General features: G+C 47.1%; 1 protein-coding gene across 4 annotated transcripts; it reads left to right on the top strand.

The window, feature by feature from the left end:
* Nucleotides 1-1,932: 1,932 nt before the first annotated feature.
* On the top strand, nucleotides 1,933-15,005 carry pxylp1 (2-phosphoxylose phosphatase 1). Of its 4 annotated transcripts, none has more exons than XM_079731152.1 (6): nucleotides 1,933-2,036; nucleotides 3,597-3,732; nucleotides 8,421-8,606; nucleotides 9,515-9,641; nucleotides 12,419-12,558; nucleotides 13,001-15,003. In XM_079731152.1, the coding sequence occupies exons 2-6, from the start codon at nucleotides 3,654-3,656 to the stop codon at nucleotides 14,002-14,004; spliced, it is 1,536 nt and encodes a 511-aa protein (XP_079587278.1). In that variant the 5' UTR covers nucleotides 1,933-2,036; nucleotides 3,597-3,653; the 3' UTR covers nucleotides 14,005-15,003. The 4 variants fall into 4 exon arrangements, with proteins under 4 accessions (XP_079587278.1, XP_079587279.1, XP_079587281.1 ...); XM_079731153.1 differs by lacking the exon at nucleotides 1,933-2,036 and adding an exon at nucleotides 2,072-2,192; XM_079731155.1 differs by lacking the exon at nucleotides 1,933-2,036 and having other exon boundaries at nucleotides 3,642-3,732; nucleotides 13,001-15,005.

Below are 15,005 nucleotides of genomic sequence, written 5' to 3'. Positions count from 1 at the left end.
TCCAGCCCCCCTGCTCTCTCTTCTCCCCCACCCCCGCCCTCTCTTCTCCCCAGCCCCTCTGCCCCTCCTGCATCTCCAGTCACATCCGCCAACCCTCAGTCCAGGACTACTCAGCTCCTCTGCTGTTTCACCGACATCACTCTGCATGAGGTTGAAGACATCCTAAGGAAGATGAAGCCCACCACCTGTGACCTGGACCCATTTCCCTCAACCCTGATAAAAAGTCACTCCTCTGCAATTAGTCCCATGATCACCAAAATCATCAATCAGTCTCTCCCGGTCCGGCCATGTCCCCACGTCTCTGAAAACTGCTGTCATCAAGCAATTACTCAAAAAGCCCAGCCTTGACCCCGAAGCACCTGCCAACTACCGCCCAATCTCCAACCTCTCTTTCCTATCAAAGGTGTTGGAAAAGGTAGCTTCTGCCCAACTCCACAACCACCTCATAACAAACAGTCTTTATGAGAAGTTCCAGTCTGGTTTCCGCTCTGGCCACAGTACGGAAACTGCCCTGGTCAGGGTCACATCATATCTCTCGGACAGAACAGAGAATGTATCACTGGGTGATGCTAAATTGTACACACACTCTGTCACCTGTGGTGTCCCTCAAGGATCAGTCCTTGGCCCCACCCTCTTCACACTATGCATGCTCCCCCTTGGTCGTGTCATCAGCCGGCATGGAATATCTTTCCACTGCTACGCTGATGACACCCAACTCTACATAAAAACAAACCCAAACCCCTCTGCAGCCCTATCCACACTTTCCACCTGCCTGGAGTAGATAAAGGTGTGGATGGCAGCTAACTTCCTGCAGCTAAATGGCTCAAAAACAGAAGCCTTGTTGGCACTCCACACCAGACCAGGTCATCCACTATCTCCAACATCAGCTTCTCCGGCAACGTCATCCACCTCTCACCCTTAGTCACTAACCTCTGTGTCAGAATGGACCCTCACCTGACCTTTGAGGCCCACATTCAACATCTTTGCAAAACCTCCGTCTTCCACCTCAGGAACATTGCAAAACTCCGCCCCATACTAACTCTCCCCGATTCAGAAAAACTTGTCCATGCCATTGTCTCCTCCAGGCTGGACTACTGTAATGCACTCCTCATCAGGATCCGCAGCAAGAACATCCAGCGGCTGCAGTACATCCAGAATTGTGCTGCCAGGATCCTGATGGGGGTGCGTAAGTACCACCACATCACACCCATCCTCAAATCCCTCCACTGGCTTCCTGCCAAGTACAGGATTGAATTCAAGATCTCCCTTCTGTCTCACCAGTGCCTCCATGGCACTGCCCCCCTATACCTCAAAGAACTCATCACTCCCCATTCCTCCTCACGCCATCTCCGCTCTGGACAGGCCAACCTCCTCCAGCTTCCGAGGGCAAGGCTCCGAATTATGGGCGATCGCGCCTTCTGCTCAGCTGCACCAAGTCTGTGGAATGCTCTCCCTGACCATCTAAGGGCCCCACAGACTGTGGATTATATTAAAAAAGGCCTAAAACCCCATCTTTTTAGAAAAGCCTTTGGCTAAACTGCTATTTTAAATTCTTATTTTTTCTGTTATTTTTTCTTTTTAAACTAGTTAGTCTTTTATGTTGTATTTCTTTGAATGTGCATTGTAGCACTTTGAGGTCATTAAGTTGATGTAAAGTGCGTTATAAATAAAATGTATTATTATTATTAAGATGCTTACTAATTACAATCAAAGTTGATACTACATGACACATACTGCCCATGCATCGGCATTGCATGACCATGGCATGTTCAAAGTTGAAATGTTCAAAGTTTGTCCAGTAAACCAAAGAACGTACACGCCTCTTATTGTGTTACCACTACTTGTCCACTAGATGGCACCACAGACCTTCAACATATAGAGATTGAATTGAGGCTGGACTGTCTGAGAACCATACGATCCAAACAACAAACGTGGCGCTCATATTGCCGGCTGTCTGGACGCCAGTCGGTTCCGTCATAATGATGGGCAGCGGAGCTGAGTGACGTGCGACTCCCAGCCCTACGCTACATCATCAGGTCAGTTTGCAGCGATCCCTCTCGTTCTTTATTTTTGTGTTTTAGGATAGAGTGAGATAGACAGGAAGGTATTGGAGATAGAGGGGAGGACATGTAGCAAAGGACCACAGGCAGGAATCGAACCCGGGTCGCTGCGATCAGGACTGAGCCTTTATGGTACGCTCTCTACACGGTGAGCCATTCCTCTGGTTCTGAACTGTACTCTGGACGTTCAGCCGTTGGCGTCCCGCGGTCATTGTAATGGTATTTGCCTATTTGTTGTTGACAACAGTAGCGTAGGAAGCTAGCTTTTATAGTTCCAGTCAGCCGAACTACTTTGGTGAAGTTGAAAATATGTGTTCAAGCAGCAGTGACACGTAGCCGTGCTTTGTAATGCGACGTTGGGACCGATTGATCTAAAGCGCGGTGATTTGATTTGTAGATGCTTCATAAACTTCCCAATTTACATTTACTGAGTTAATTAACGCCGACCAACAAGGTGAAGACGGCTAGTAGCATTAGCAAACTTGCTAACTAGCAACCACTATTATAAAATATCAACTTGCTGTGCTTCTTGCTGTCTTGCATTGCCGAGGAGAACAGAAAAGTGCGCGTGCACGTGGGTTTGCATACGCCTCACGCATTCAGCTCGGTTATTCATGCGCCGCTCATGAGTTATTAAGGGGGCGCAGCGGCGCGCGCAGTGAGCCATGTTCTACCGGGGTCGTCATAAATGCATCCAGACTAGAGTATTTCGGTCTACTTAATGCTAGGGTTGCAGTAGCACTGCATTTAGTTGGTGGCTGTTTCGTCATTTCTCCACCCCCCACACACTTTGTTCTGTTTCCATCCAAGTGCTGCTCGTGAATTAGATGGTTGGAGGAAAATTATATAAAGCGGCACGCTGTTTGTGTGTGTGTGTGTGTGTGTGTGTGTGTGTGTGTGTGTGTGTGTGTGTGTGTGTGAGAAACCATTCAGTATGTTCATACGCCAACATGCAGAAATGTCATTTAGATTATATACAGTACTGTGGATCATGTTATATGTCATCATGGGATGTGTTTCACATCCATCCTTTCCAACGTTTAGATGTGACATGTCCACTGATTAAAATAAGCTCCCCTGGGTGACTTCCAGCGGATCAAGATTACAAAACAAGCAATTCAATTTAATATACAAGGCAGAAAACATTGTAATCATGATATAATGTTGGCCTTTACACATAACGGTGGTACAGAATCTGCTAGTATTATATAGCGGGTTTCATTGAAGAATTGGTAGACTTCAGCTGTGTGAAGCGGAGACCGATAATGTTAACTGGTAATAAGAACCAGGAACTGTCTAGGAAATGTACAGTATGGATTCCATACTGGATGCAATAATTTAATTCTGACGCTTTACAACATATACTAGCAGACTTCTTCTTCTTTGTCTACAGTTCGGCCTGATGCTTAATAATACTACTTTACTACTATTTTAATCATGATCGTCTACTGTGTCCAGACTCGTTGTGTATGGTTGTCTTTATACTTTAGTCGTGTATTCTTTCACTCATTGTGTATTGTTGTCTTTATTTTCTAGGGTCTCGGCTGTAGGGATGGTGTGTGAGGTAAGGACTGGGACCAATCAGGTGACAGGATGCTAGCTCGGAACCGCTTCATCCTGCTGGTGTTGGTGGGGGCGGTGCTGGCCATCGTCAGCCTCAGCTTCCAATTCTGTAAGTCACGACCTTTTGTGACCGTTTGTTTGTTATATTGTCTCAAACACACAAGTTTCTAGTTTTCCTACGAATAATGTGGTGTACTTTGTGGAATTCAAATTTCCACCCAGGTTATTTACATATGTAGACAAATCCAAATATATTGAGGTGAGCCTCCTAATGTCCATATTTCTGTAGTTTACTCTTAGCTTATTTCTTTGTCCCAACCATCCCCCCTCCTTTATAGCTTATCCTTTCTGTCCAACTGCCATGTAAACCTAGAGCCATTCATGTATTGTATTTGTATTATTGCACTCTAGGGCTGGTTTTCTGGCCATTACGATGGCAGAGAGACAGGCGGGCAGGCAGGCTGGCGGGCTGGCAGACAGATATTGATCACTGGTGCAATAAATTCTGCTCTCTGTTAAACGGATGAATGCAAACAAATGAAGATTGTAAAACACATTTTTGAACATTCTCTATCGTGCCTCAAACATCCCTGGTCAACTCAATCAGCAAGTGGGCATGGCTTAAAGTGGTTCAGTTACCATTTTATACTGTATCTTTGCTTCTATCTGAGACTTATCACTTCCACGTCTGCCAAAGATGTGTCAAGGCTTTGATGTACCACACACATTCATAAGATGAGATGGACTGATCCCAGACAGGAAGCCCAGCTTCCACAGAAGCAGATACACAGAAGTAAAGTAAAATAAAAGAGATAACCACTTATTATGTACATATACACATTTATATATTTGTAGGGCATTCATACTGGTTAAAATGTCATCAAAATGCAACCATTTCACTATGAGTAAGAATGACTGCTGTCGGGGTAGAGTCAGGCAGTCAGTAAAATAGGCATAGTGCAGGAATAACTCTTCACTGTCCTCCTATGGTTTTTGAAGTGTCCACTCTTCTGTTCTTTCTGCACTGGTACCATGCTTCTGGTTGAATTAGAAACTCTCCTTTTGACACAGCAATGCATTAAAAAGCATGCTCTCCTATGTTCCTCTGGAGCCCGGTTTCCCTATATGCACAATACAATTACTTTAGTTCAGCTGCAAGCAGTCACTGCTTTGCAAGGCACCCGGTACCAAACGAACAAAGCCTACTGTATTTAGGTCGTTCTTCTATAATATCTCTGTATAGTGTTGACAGCAGCAAGTAGTAAGTGTGCGAGCAACTACGTGATGAGTTGTGAAACAGTTTGCAATAATCTTTTTCATTTCCCGTAGCAACCATAATGTTTTACAGAAGTGTGTTGCCTTATAACTAGATAAGGTTAGGATGTGAGTATGCTTTTAAGCCACACAGTGAGTGTCTTTGCGATAAAGATTATTTTAAAAGCACACAAGAAGAAGCCCATCAGCCATCTGCCTCTCTTTTTCCTCTTTGCCCTTTGCTGTTTGTGTTAGCCTTTCTCCTCAATGTTTTTCAGCAGATATCTTGTCTTCAGTGTTTCTCTCCTGAAAAGGTCTCAGGGTTTATGTTGGGCGTTTCTGTACCGTGTGTATTAATCGTGGTAGCTGCTGTGTACATGTTGTCATAGCCCGTTACAAAAGCCCCATTATGTAGTGGACCATGCTTTAGTCAGGCTGCACAGCCAGAGCGGACATGAGCATGTTTGCGTGTGTGTGGGTGTGCTTGTGTTTTTGGCAAGGGGTGCACTGGGTGCCGAAGGGAACAGGTTGTAATAGTGAATGGGCTTCAGTGTGTGGCTGCACTCCTCACTAGCCCACAGTCTGCAGAATGCTCTCCATCGCTGCCCAACACCTTCTCCTGGTCCTTGTCGCTGGTGAGTGAATCATGGAGATGGAAACACTTCCGTAGCTATTTGATGGGGGCATCTAATACAACTATTAAGATCACTCTCTGATATCTACTGTAAACATCCACTTTTTATCTTTGGTTGCCTGTTTGGGTTTATGTTAATTCATTTGACTAGAACGCAACTAATGCGGCTGATGAAATTGTAAAGACTTGCCATGATGAGTCTTATGTTGAGCCAGAATGGACAATTCCAACTTTGGTTTTCCTTATTGGAGTGGTGAGGGTCAGGGAAATGATCGTAGGACCAGTTCATGACTTAATCATGTATAGTTCTCTGTTCAGAGTTTTTGTGTAAGGCTAGATATTCAGATCGTCCCAGGCAGTTTCATGTCAGCGTTTCATTTGAGTTGCCATCACCTTGACTGGGCTGAGGACATAAAAGGATGCTTCAGTATTTAGTTCCTCTGGAATTGGAGTGGGAGTCGCCATATCCAGCCCCACAGCCAAACCATGCCGTCTTCAGCTCTACTGTGAAACCACCACCGAGCTGCAGATGGGTCATTTACCTTTCCGTTCGGCCAGACAAAAACACAGGGTGGATATTGCAGCGCGTCTGTGCGGCAACGCAAAAGAGGGAGACGGTGAAGAGTGGCCGGCTGCTATGCAGAATCCTCCCACCGTGTGTTTGTGCAAAGAGCTTGCAGTGCCGTACCGGTGTTGGTGTCGTGGCAAGACGATTCCTGATGCGCTTGTGGTCTATTATGTGGGGCAGCAGGTGCCAGTCTACTTTACAGTTCACTCCCGCAGTAACACGCAATGTTTGCCTATTTCAGGGGCTCTTTCACAGTAGCCAGGGGTTCTTGTGCGTGTGTGAGGGAGAGCCTGCTACATACAAATCTGTGAGAGGAGAAGTGCAAGGAGACCGCTTTCTGTGTTTTTTGTACCGACACTGCCAGTAGGGTCTCCCCCCCCCCCCCAATTTTCTTTTCTTCCCTGTGTTCCGTTTCGTTCCTGAATGAGAGGAGCTGTTCCCTTCCCACACCTCCTGGTAAATGATGAGGGCATTTCTTTTTGCGGGGGTCAAAATGTTCTCTGGTTTCCAGGGCAACATTGGTGTGGGGGGGAAGGGGGAACGGGTCTGAATTATAGACCCTTCTTTTTATTTTCCAGTTTATGCCTTCATGTTTACTTAATTCAAACAAGCCTTTTGAACAATATACAGTTACCCTTTTTGGGTTGTAGAGAGTCGGGAGGGGAGCAAACAAGAGGACATTTGACGAGGAAATTGCACAGTGATCTCAGCATGATTCATTCAGTAAAAGCACTAATGTGACGGGGAGAGATTTTAAATGTGGATGTCGTCTGGCATATAGCCTACTGGAAAACCGTTTGTCTTGCTAGTCAATGCCTCCAGTGTTGAGTGAAAAGAAATACTAAGCAAACATGCCCATTTTATGCCCATCCAAGTTCCATTCTTACTCGGGGTAACACAAGAAAATGCACCATTGTGCCATCCAAAAGTCTCCTTAGGCAATTTTCACAGTTAGATGTACCAACTCTGTTTCTGTTCAGCACAGTCCCCAGATTTATTTCATATTCCTGACAGACGAGCTGCTGACAAAACTCTAACGCCCTATAGCCTCCCTGAAACCTAACATTAGTTCCTGATGCCCTGCCTTTGTAGTCAGACCGACTGTTGTTTGCACTGACACACCTGTGCCATGTATTATTATTAGAACAATAGTTAAGTGCTGCATGCAGCGCTCAACTATTGTTCTTCATAAGTTTTATTAGGTGAGTGCTGCATGCAGTACTCAACTATTGTTCTTCATAAGTTTTATTCTTTCTATCCTCTTTATTATGTGAGTGCTGCATGCAGCGCTCAACTATTGTTCTTCATAAGTTTTATTCTTTCTTTATTATTCTCTACAAACTTTGGGACCTATCTCCCTCCTCAACTTTTCACCTAGAGACTCTATTCAAATTTTAAAATGCTCAGAATAGCTTGGAATCACAAATTGCGAATCGATTTTTTTTTTTTTAAATATTTTGTACTTTTTAAGATATTCTACTTTTAAAATACTATCTTTTTTTAACATGGGAGTCAATGGGAGGACAGCGGAGCCGTCCATCCATTGTAGTTACGTCTTAATTGTTAAAGACGTAACTATATACATTTTCAACCGTTTATCTTCGTTCAAACCATTGAACAGATCTACACACTTGTATCTTCAATAATATCTAAACGGAATTTCGATATCATTTAAGCTTTCTTCAGAATCACAGTTTTAGCTTCAAACCGTCATATTCTACAGTTGGTCCCATTGAAGCCGTCTGCCCATTCTGACACACTTCTTAAGACATCGTAACTAAATCATTTTTCAACCGTTTACTTTCGTTCAAACCATTTAACAAATCTACACTGGAAGACGTTCAGGCAGCGTTGCCAGATTGGGCTGTTTTGCCCGCTCTATTGGGCTACTTTTAATCATGCACCGGCTCGCTATTCTCTTAAAGCCACACACACACGCACGCACGCACGCACGCACGCAGTGCAGGGCAATACATTTGACCTTTCAGATACTTCAGTTCAATTCATTTTACATTTCTGCATTTTTAGCAATGCTTTGTGCTTTTCATTCAGCTGTCACTTTATTTGTTTCCAACATTTACTTTTTCTTAAATGGTGTGCATGATTACATTGTTTACTCCATTTAGACTTTTGGACATTTTTTTCAAATCCCATCACTTGATTTAAGCCATTTAACGTTTCCTTATGTCTTAATCTATGTGGCTTTATTAAAAAATATTTTCAACCTCACTTTGTACTACAGCACTCACCACATTTTCTGCAGGAAATGCATTTTCTTGTTATCATTATTATTCCTCAGTTCTCTCAGACCTATATTTCCTCCTGGTTCTTGTCTCCTCAGTGAACCTGATGCCCACCACTCCCCTGGAGGAGGAGCAGTACCCGGGGGGAGCGGCGGGCACCGGCCTCGGGAAGAGCAGGAAGAGGGTGATCCCCGTGCCCCACACCGAAGCCCCGGAGCTGGACCCCATTGCCGAGGCCTATGGCTACTGCAACACCCCCAACCGCACGGAGCAGGCCTGGGAGGGTAAGAGAGTCCTGAAGCCTTAATGAATCAGCTGTCGTTGATCCGTTATATAACTTGGATGAAGCTGAAAGGCGGAATGTAGATGTGAATGTGAATGGAATTCCAAGGCGCCAATTAGTATTCACTCTGCTCACTGGAATCCTTCAGTTCTGAGTTCACTATCCACCATGCCCGAACAGAATGATTCATACCTTTTGGTGTTTTCCATTGTAACAATCCCACTCTAAGGTTAAACAAAGATCATGTTGCCCTCAGGGATCAGACAAATCCGAACCACTGAACAAAGTCAAAAAGATTCCTGCGCTGGGGCAAACAGCTTAAGACAACACAACTGACCTGTATTTATGTTATTAAGGGGTGCATTAAGCATCCCAAAATTATGGTTTTAATTGCGAACTCAAGTAATTTCAGTTGATTGACTTCCTTCTATGCCTCGAGCCCAATATGAAGCAGGTGTAGTCTAACCCTATCCACCTGGTTACATAGCCATGCCGGGGACTAATTACCAAACATAACGGCAAGCTAAATTAAGCTACAGTGTTTGGATCGTTACAAACTACAAAACATGTCGTTTGTAACTATACAAAATATATATATGTTGCATGTGGCAAAAAATATTATTTTAAAGTGGATTTTGAAGAAATAAACTCTCAAACACGGTCACAAAGAGGCCTGTTTTGACATACACAGACTAGGCTGCATTACATTGTACAGTACTTGAACTGCACTGATGGCTCAGGATGTGAAAGGACACACACACACACACACACACACACACACACACACACACACACACACACACACACACACACACAACGATGGTGGCGTTGAATCCTTGCATTGAAGAGGAAGACGAGGTGGGACAGCCACTATGATTCTGATGCGAGCGGTACTGTTACCTCTTCCAGGTCACAGTCCCGCCGACTACACCCTGCTCTCCGTTCAGGTCATGATTCGCCATGGCGACCGCTACCCCCTCTACTCCATCCCCAAGACCAAGCGTCCGACCATCGACTGCACGCTGTCCCCCAACAGGTGCGCACAATCCTCCGCTTCTAGATACATATAACAACTTTATTAATCCCCCGGAGGGGAAACTCCTTTGTTCCAACAGCCCAGCAGCAGTGGAACAGGAACACAGGATAAGATACAACACAATAAAAATACAAAGTTCTAATGAAAACAGAAATAGACGCTAAAGTAAATGCTTAATTAAAGACAATCAGGGCTAACAAAACAAACAGTATAAATTATAAAGAGGCCCAGTACCAGTACTTCACAGGATATTAAAGTGTAAAAATGCAAATGTTGGGTATTGTAGTTTTTGGATCACACACACTTTTGGTTCTACTTGAGGGACAAGGTCTTTTTTGGAGGATGCCTCACTTGCCCTGACACGTTGGACGGGGTGTAGCGCACCACTGACTTTAAATGAGTGATGCTCGTGTCTAAGTAACCCCGGTGTGAGGTATGCCCTACTTTCTCTCCATTCGCTTTGTCTGCTTGTTTCCTCCTACAATCAGAACTTGACACATTGGCTGTGTGATACATCAGCAGGTGGGCTGGTGAGCTACTGGTGGAGATGGCTGTACACAGATGCTATATATATATATATATATATATATATATATATCTGTGTGTGCGGAGAGCGCTGGAGCATAGCTGTTGATGGGTTCATCTCGCTCAATTTGAGCAGCACACACTTCCTGAGCAATTCTGGCTAAGCACGACAGGGACGTCTAGTTAGCCCCGCTATACATTCTCTGCCTATGGCGATGCACATGCAATCGTACTTTCACCCACACACATGCAAACATGTATTTAAATACGCATGCAGAGTGTGTGGTTTAAGGTGAGGAGGGAGACGGAGAGAAGAGGGTGAGGAGGGAGGAGGGGGTGAGGAGAGAGAAGGGGGTGAGGAGAGAGGAGGGGGTGAGGAGAGAGAAGAGGGTGAGGAGAGAGAAGAGAGTGAGGAGAGAGAAGAGGGTGAGGAGAGAGAAGGGGGTGAGGAGAGAGAAGGGGGTGAGGAGAGAGGAGGGGGTGAGGAGAGAGAAGAGGGTGAGGAGAGAGAAGGGGGTGAGGAGAGAGTGAGGAGAGAGAAGAGGGTGAGGAGAGAGAAGGGGGTGAGGAGAGAGGAGGGGTGAGGAGAGAGAAGGGGGTGAGGAGAGAGAACAGGGTGAGGAGGGAGGAGGGGGTGAGGAGGGAGGAGGGGGTGAGGAGAGAGAAGGGGTGAGGAGGGAGAAGAGGGTGAGGAGGGAGGAGGGGGTGAGGAGGGAGAAGGGGGTGAGGAGAGAGGAGGGGTGAGGAGAGAGGAGGGAGACGGAGAGAAGGGGTCGAGGAGAGATGGCGAGGGGGATGGGCAGGATGGTGACATTACACGAGGCTTGTATTGGGATTGCTCTCGCCCACGGTCTCTGTCTGCGGTTAACTGAGCCCTCCACAGCTGAGAGACTTTTCCATTCTCGTTTCTCTTTCTCTCTTCTGTCTCTCTCCCTCTTGTATACAGGGACTCAAAATGAACTTTGTCATTCTCCCACCGTCCTCTCTCCGGCTGGTCACTGTCGTCCAAGCGGCTCCATATTCACCTTCTCATTTGGCTGGCTTGAATATTTTACGGTGTACTACGCACGCACACGCACAAACACACACACACACACACACACACACACACACACGTGCACACAAACACACACACACACGCTGACTAATCGGCCTCCCGGTCGTATGCCAGTGATGCTAATCCCTTGTTTAATGTAATTGCGCTCCATAATCTGCAGTTGGCAACAATCATTTTAATAGGGCAGCTGGGGGGGATCTTAGTGTGAGCCGGCTGGCCAGCCGACATTCCCTCCAATGGCCAGACACCCAGCGGAGCCAATTAAGATATGGATCAGCCAATTTCCAGTCCACGGAAAAGGAAACGCATAACGGCTTTTGCTGCGGCTGCATGCTAGTGATTGTTCTACCTATTCAGCCTTGTGGGGACTAGCCCGGTAATATATTGAAGTGTGTGTGTGTGTGTGTGTGTGTGTGTGTGTGTGTGTGTGTGTGTGTGTGTGTGTGTGTGTGCATTGAGCTACAGTGAGCTACAGCGAAGATAAAAGCATGCCTTGAGGTCTCAAGGAGAAGGTCACAGATGAGTAGTATGCACGCTGGTTTGTAGTGGCCTTTGTATTGATTTAAAGAAAATTAATTATGTTATAGCTCCTAGTTGTGTGGCTGTGTACAAGAGAGTAGTCTCTCTGTGTTTTCAAGGTCATTATTTAAAGCTGAGCCATGGAAGTGGAATGTTGTATATCCAGTCCAATCTCTGATCTCCATGGAAACGCTGTGTGTGTGTGTGTGTGTGTGTGTGTCCAAATGCGCCAGTGCCTGTGCCCACACGCATTAGTCCCCCGTTTGGCCTCTTAGGTCTTTAATCTGAGACCACTGTGTCACAGCCCCTGCACAGAAAACATATTACCGGGTAATCTTCAATCGTCTCTGATCTATTGGGTCTGAATGCTCCTCTCATGCCACTGCATGTGAACTGTATGGACATGGGAGATTATCATTTTTTATTCCCACCCACACACTTTGTGCAGCGTCTGTGAGGGGAGTGCTGTGTTAGTGCGACACCTGGTGGCACGGAAATGTACGTAATACTGAGAAAGTTGGGGGACTTTTGGTTGTTTCGAGACAAACAACCAAAACAACTTCTTTTTTTTTTTACAATTGGGCCAAATGGAAGGTAACCCCGTACTGTTCATCTCCCCACCCATTCCATCCATCCATACAACCCCACCCATCATCCAACCCCAACCATCCCCCAGGAAGCCTTCCCACCCCCAGCTGAGCGCCTTCATCAGCCACATGGCCAACGGGGACCGCGGCCACTGGGAGTCCACCCTGGGCTCCGTGCCCCGCCTGCCCAACCACAGCGCCTGTGAGATGGGAGAGCTCACGCAGACAGGTGGGTCCTCCGCTTCACCGCCATGAGCCCTACAGGGGGTAGCTCTCCCCATAGGTAGAAGTTCACTGTTCCCTCGTCATACAGTCACCTAGTTTAAAATTAGGGTCATCAAAAGATTATATCTAGTCTCTACTTTAATTGTTTAATAAGTAACTATTCAGTGGTTATTATTTATTAGTTAACTAATATATTTTGTATACAGACAAAACCTGGGAGTATCCTCTTCACAGAACTTCCTGTTTGTGGAGTGAAAAACCTTTCTCTGGTTTGGCCAAACCAAGCTCTATGGGTGTGGCCAGCGTGTGCTTGGCACACACCAGTTGTATTAGTCTCATTGTATGTGTAGTGGGTGTAGGCCGGCATGGTTCATAAGTCAACAGGTCATGAGTTGGAGAGGCCTTTCACCTCCGTCTCTCGCTCTCTCTCCCTCTCTCCTCCCCAGGCGTGGTGCAGCACCTGCGCAACGGCCAGCTGCTCCTCCAGGCCTACAAGCGCCACAGCCTCCTCCCCTCGGGCTGGTCGCCACGGCAACTCTGGATGGAGACCACAGGCAAGAGCCGCACTCTGCAGAGCGGCCTGGCCTTCCTCTTCGGCTTCCTGCCCGACTTCGACTGGCCCAAGGTGACGGTGCGCCACCAGTGGAGCACGCTGTTCTGCGGCGCCGCCTGCGACTGCCCCGCCCGCAACCGCTACCTGGAAGAGGAGCAGCGGCGGCAGTACCGCCTGCGCGTGGGCGACGCCCAGCTGGAGAGCACCTACGCCGAGATGGCGCGCGCCCTTGGCCTACCTAACCGCCAGCTGCGAGCCGCCAACCCCATAGACTCCCTGCTGTGCCATCTGTGCCACGGCCTGCCGTTCCCCTGCCTGCAGACGGCGGCCGGCGGGGGCGGCGCCAAGGCCTGCCTGACCATGGAGCAGTTCTCGGTCATCCGGCGCCAGCAGCTGGACGACGAGGCGGACAAGCGGCAGGTGGGGCTGTACCGCAAGTACGCCGTCCTGGCAATGCACCCCTACCTGAACCGCACGGCGGCCCGCATGGAGCGGGCGGCGCGGGCCAAGCCCGGCGCGGAGGTGGCGCTGGCGCTGGCGGCGGCGCACGACGTCACGGTGGCGCCGCTGCTGAGCGCGCTGGGCCTGGAGGAGGCCCGCTTCCCCCGCTTCGCCGCCAGGGTGGTGTTTGAGCTGTGGAGGAGCCCCCCCGCGGCGGGGGGCAAGCCGCCGGCGAAGGGCAAGGGTAAGGGCACGCCCGGCGGCGAGGCGTTCGTCCGGCTGCTGTACGACGGCGAGGACGTGACCTTCCACACGGCGTTCTGCCGCGCCCACAAGCGCCACGGACCCCGGCCCCTGTGTCCCCTGAAGAACTTCCTGTCGTTCGTGAGGAGGGACATGTTGGCCATGCTGGACGCCTCGTCCTACCAGGAGGCCTGCTACAAGCGGCCCGGCTGAGGGGCGGTCCCCACGGACCACCGGAGCGCCGGGCACTACAGGGACGACACATCGTCCAGGGCTTTGGTTTCCTTCTTTTTATTTTGTTTCATTTCCACTTCTTTTTATAATGGTGCTGTTGATAGTGTCTTAAAGAGTAGCCAAGCACAGTATCCACAAACCTCAGGAGGACCAAGCTAAACCGGTGGCCGGGTGTTCGCTCTCCATGCCCCTGGGCAGGAAGAGGAGTCATCACCTGGAGAGGGACGGAACAATAGTCAGCGATGGCCAGAGATGGCGCTGTAGATTTGATGGAAATGTTTGGTTCCTGTTAGAAAATGTTCTTTTATGTCCCTTTACATTCCTTTAGTTTATACACATTCTTCCTTTAGGTTGGAGGGCTCTGTTCCTTGAGTTTGACCTCTGCCTCATTCAGATCAAGTTGACAGCAATGTCATTAAGAAACCAACAATTGTAAACCTTTCTACACCGCTTTTTCTAAATATTGTCTTTTCAGAACATGTTTTTACGCTAAATGCAATTGGTCGGAAATACAACAGCACATGGCCACTTTAAATCTCTACCTTTTCTTTAAGAGCATAGGGTGTTGAAATGTCGTTGGTTGATGCTAACATTAACTGCCTGTTTGAGAAGGGAGAAAGACCGGGGAAATAAACCTCACAATGCTGGATTAGTAATTCCTGTTTAATATGTAGTCAGTATTAAACATGTAGAGTTTAAGGGAAAACATGAGTCCTCTGCCTTGTTATTTCATTACTTATTTTCATGACTAACTTTTAAAACTTTTTTGAAGAAACTTGAAATTGGTTCATTGATGGTTTGCTCCGTAAGAAGAGAACAAAAAACAACTATGGTTTTATAAATGCACAAATGGTACTCAAATCATCACTCGTAGTCACTTATTTGATTTGAGGATATTATCAATACTGGAAGATGTTAATTCTGGAATTCATCATGTTTAATGTTATCAATTTTAATCTAATTTACTGACCTAATAAATT

Source organism: Pollachius pollachius, assembly GCF_949987615.1.
Source record: "Pollachius pollachius genome assembly, chromosome: 3".
Lineage (NCBI taxonomy): Eukaryota > Metazoa > Chordata > Actinopteri > Gadiformes > Gadidae > Pollachius > Pollachius pollachius.
This window is presented reverse-complemented; position numbering and strand designations above follow the sequence as displayed.

Bases quoted from the DNA above. Each gene is read 5' to 3' on its own strand.
- pxylp1 (XM_079731155.1), top strand. From the start codon at position 3,654: ATGCTAGCTCGGAACCGCTTCATCCTGCTGGTGTTGGTGGGGGCGGTG. The intron at 3,733-8,420 runs GTAAGTCACGAC...TTGTCTCCTCAG, and splicing joins CAGCCTCAGCTTCCAATTCT to TGAACCTGATGCCCACCACT. The intron at 12,559-13,000 runs GTGGGTCCTCCG...TCTCCTCCCCAG, and splicing joins GGGAGAGCTCACGCAGACAG to GCGTGGTGCAGCACCTGCGC.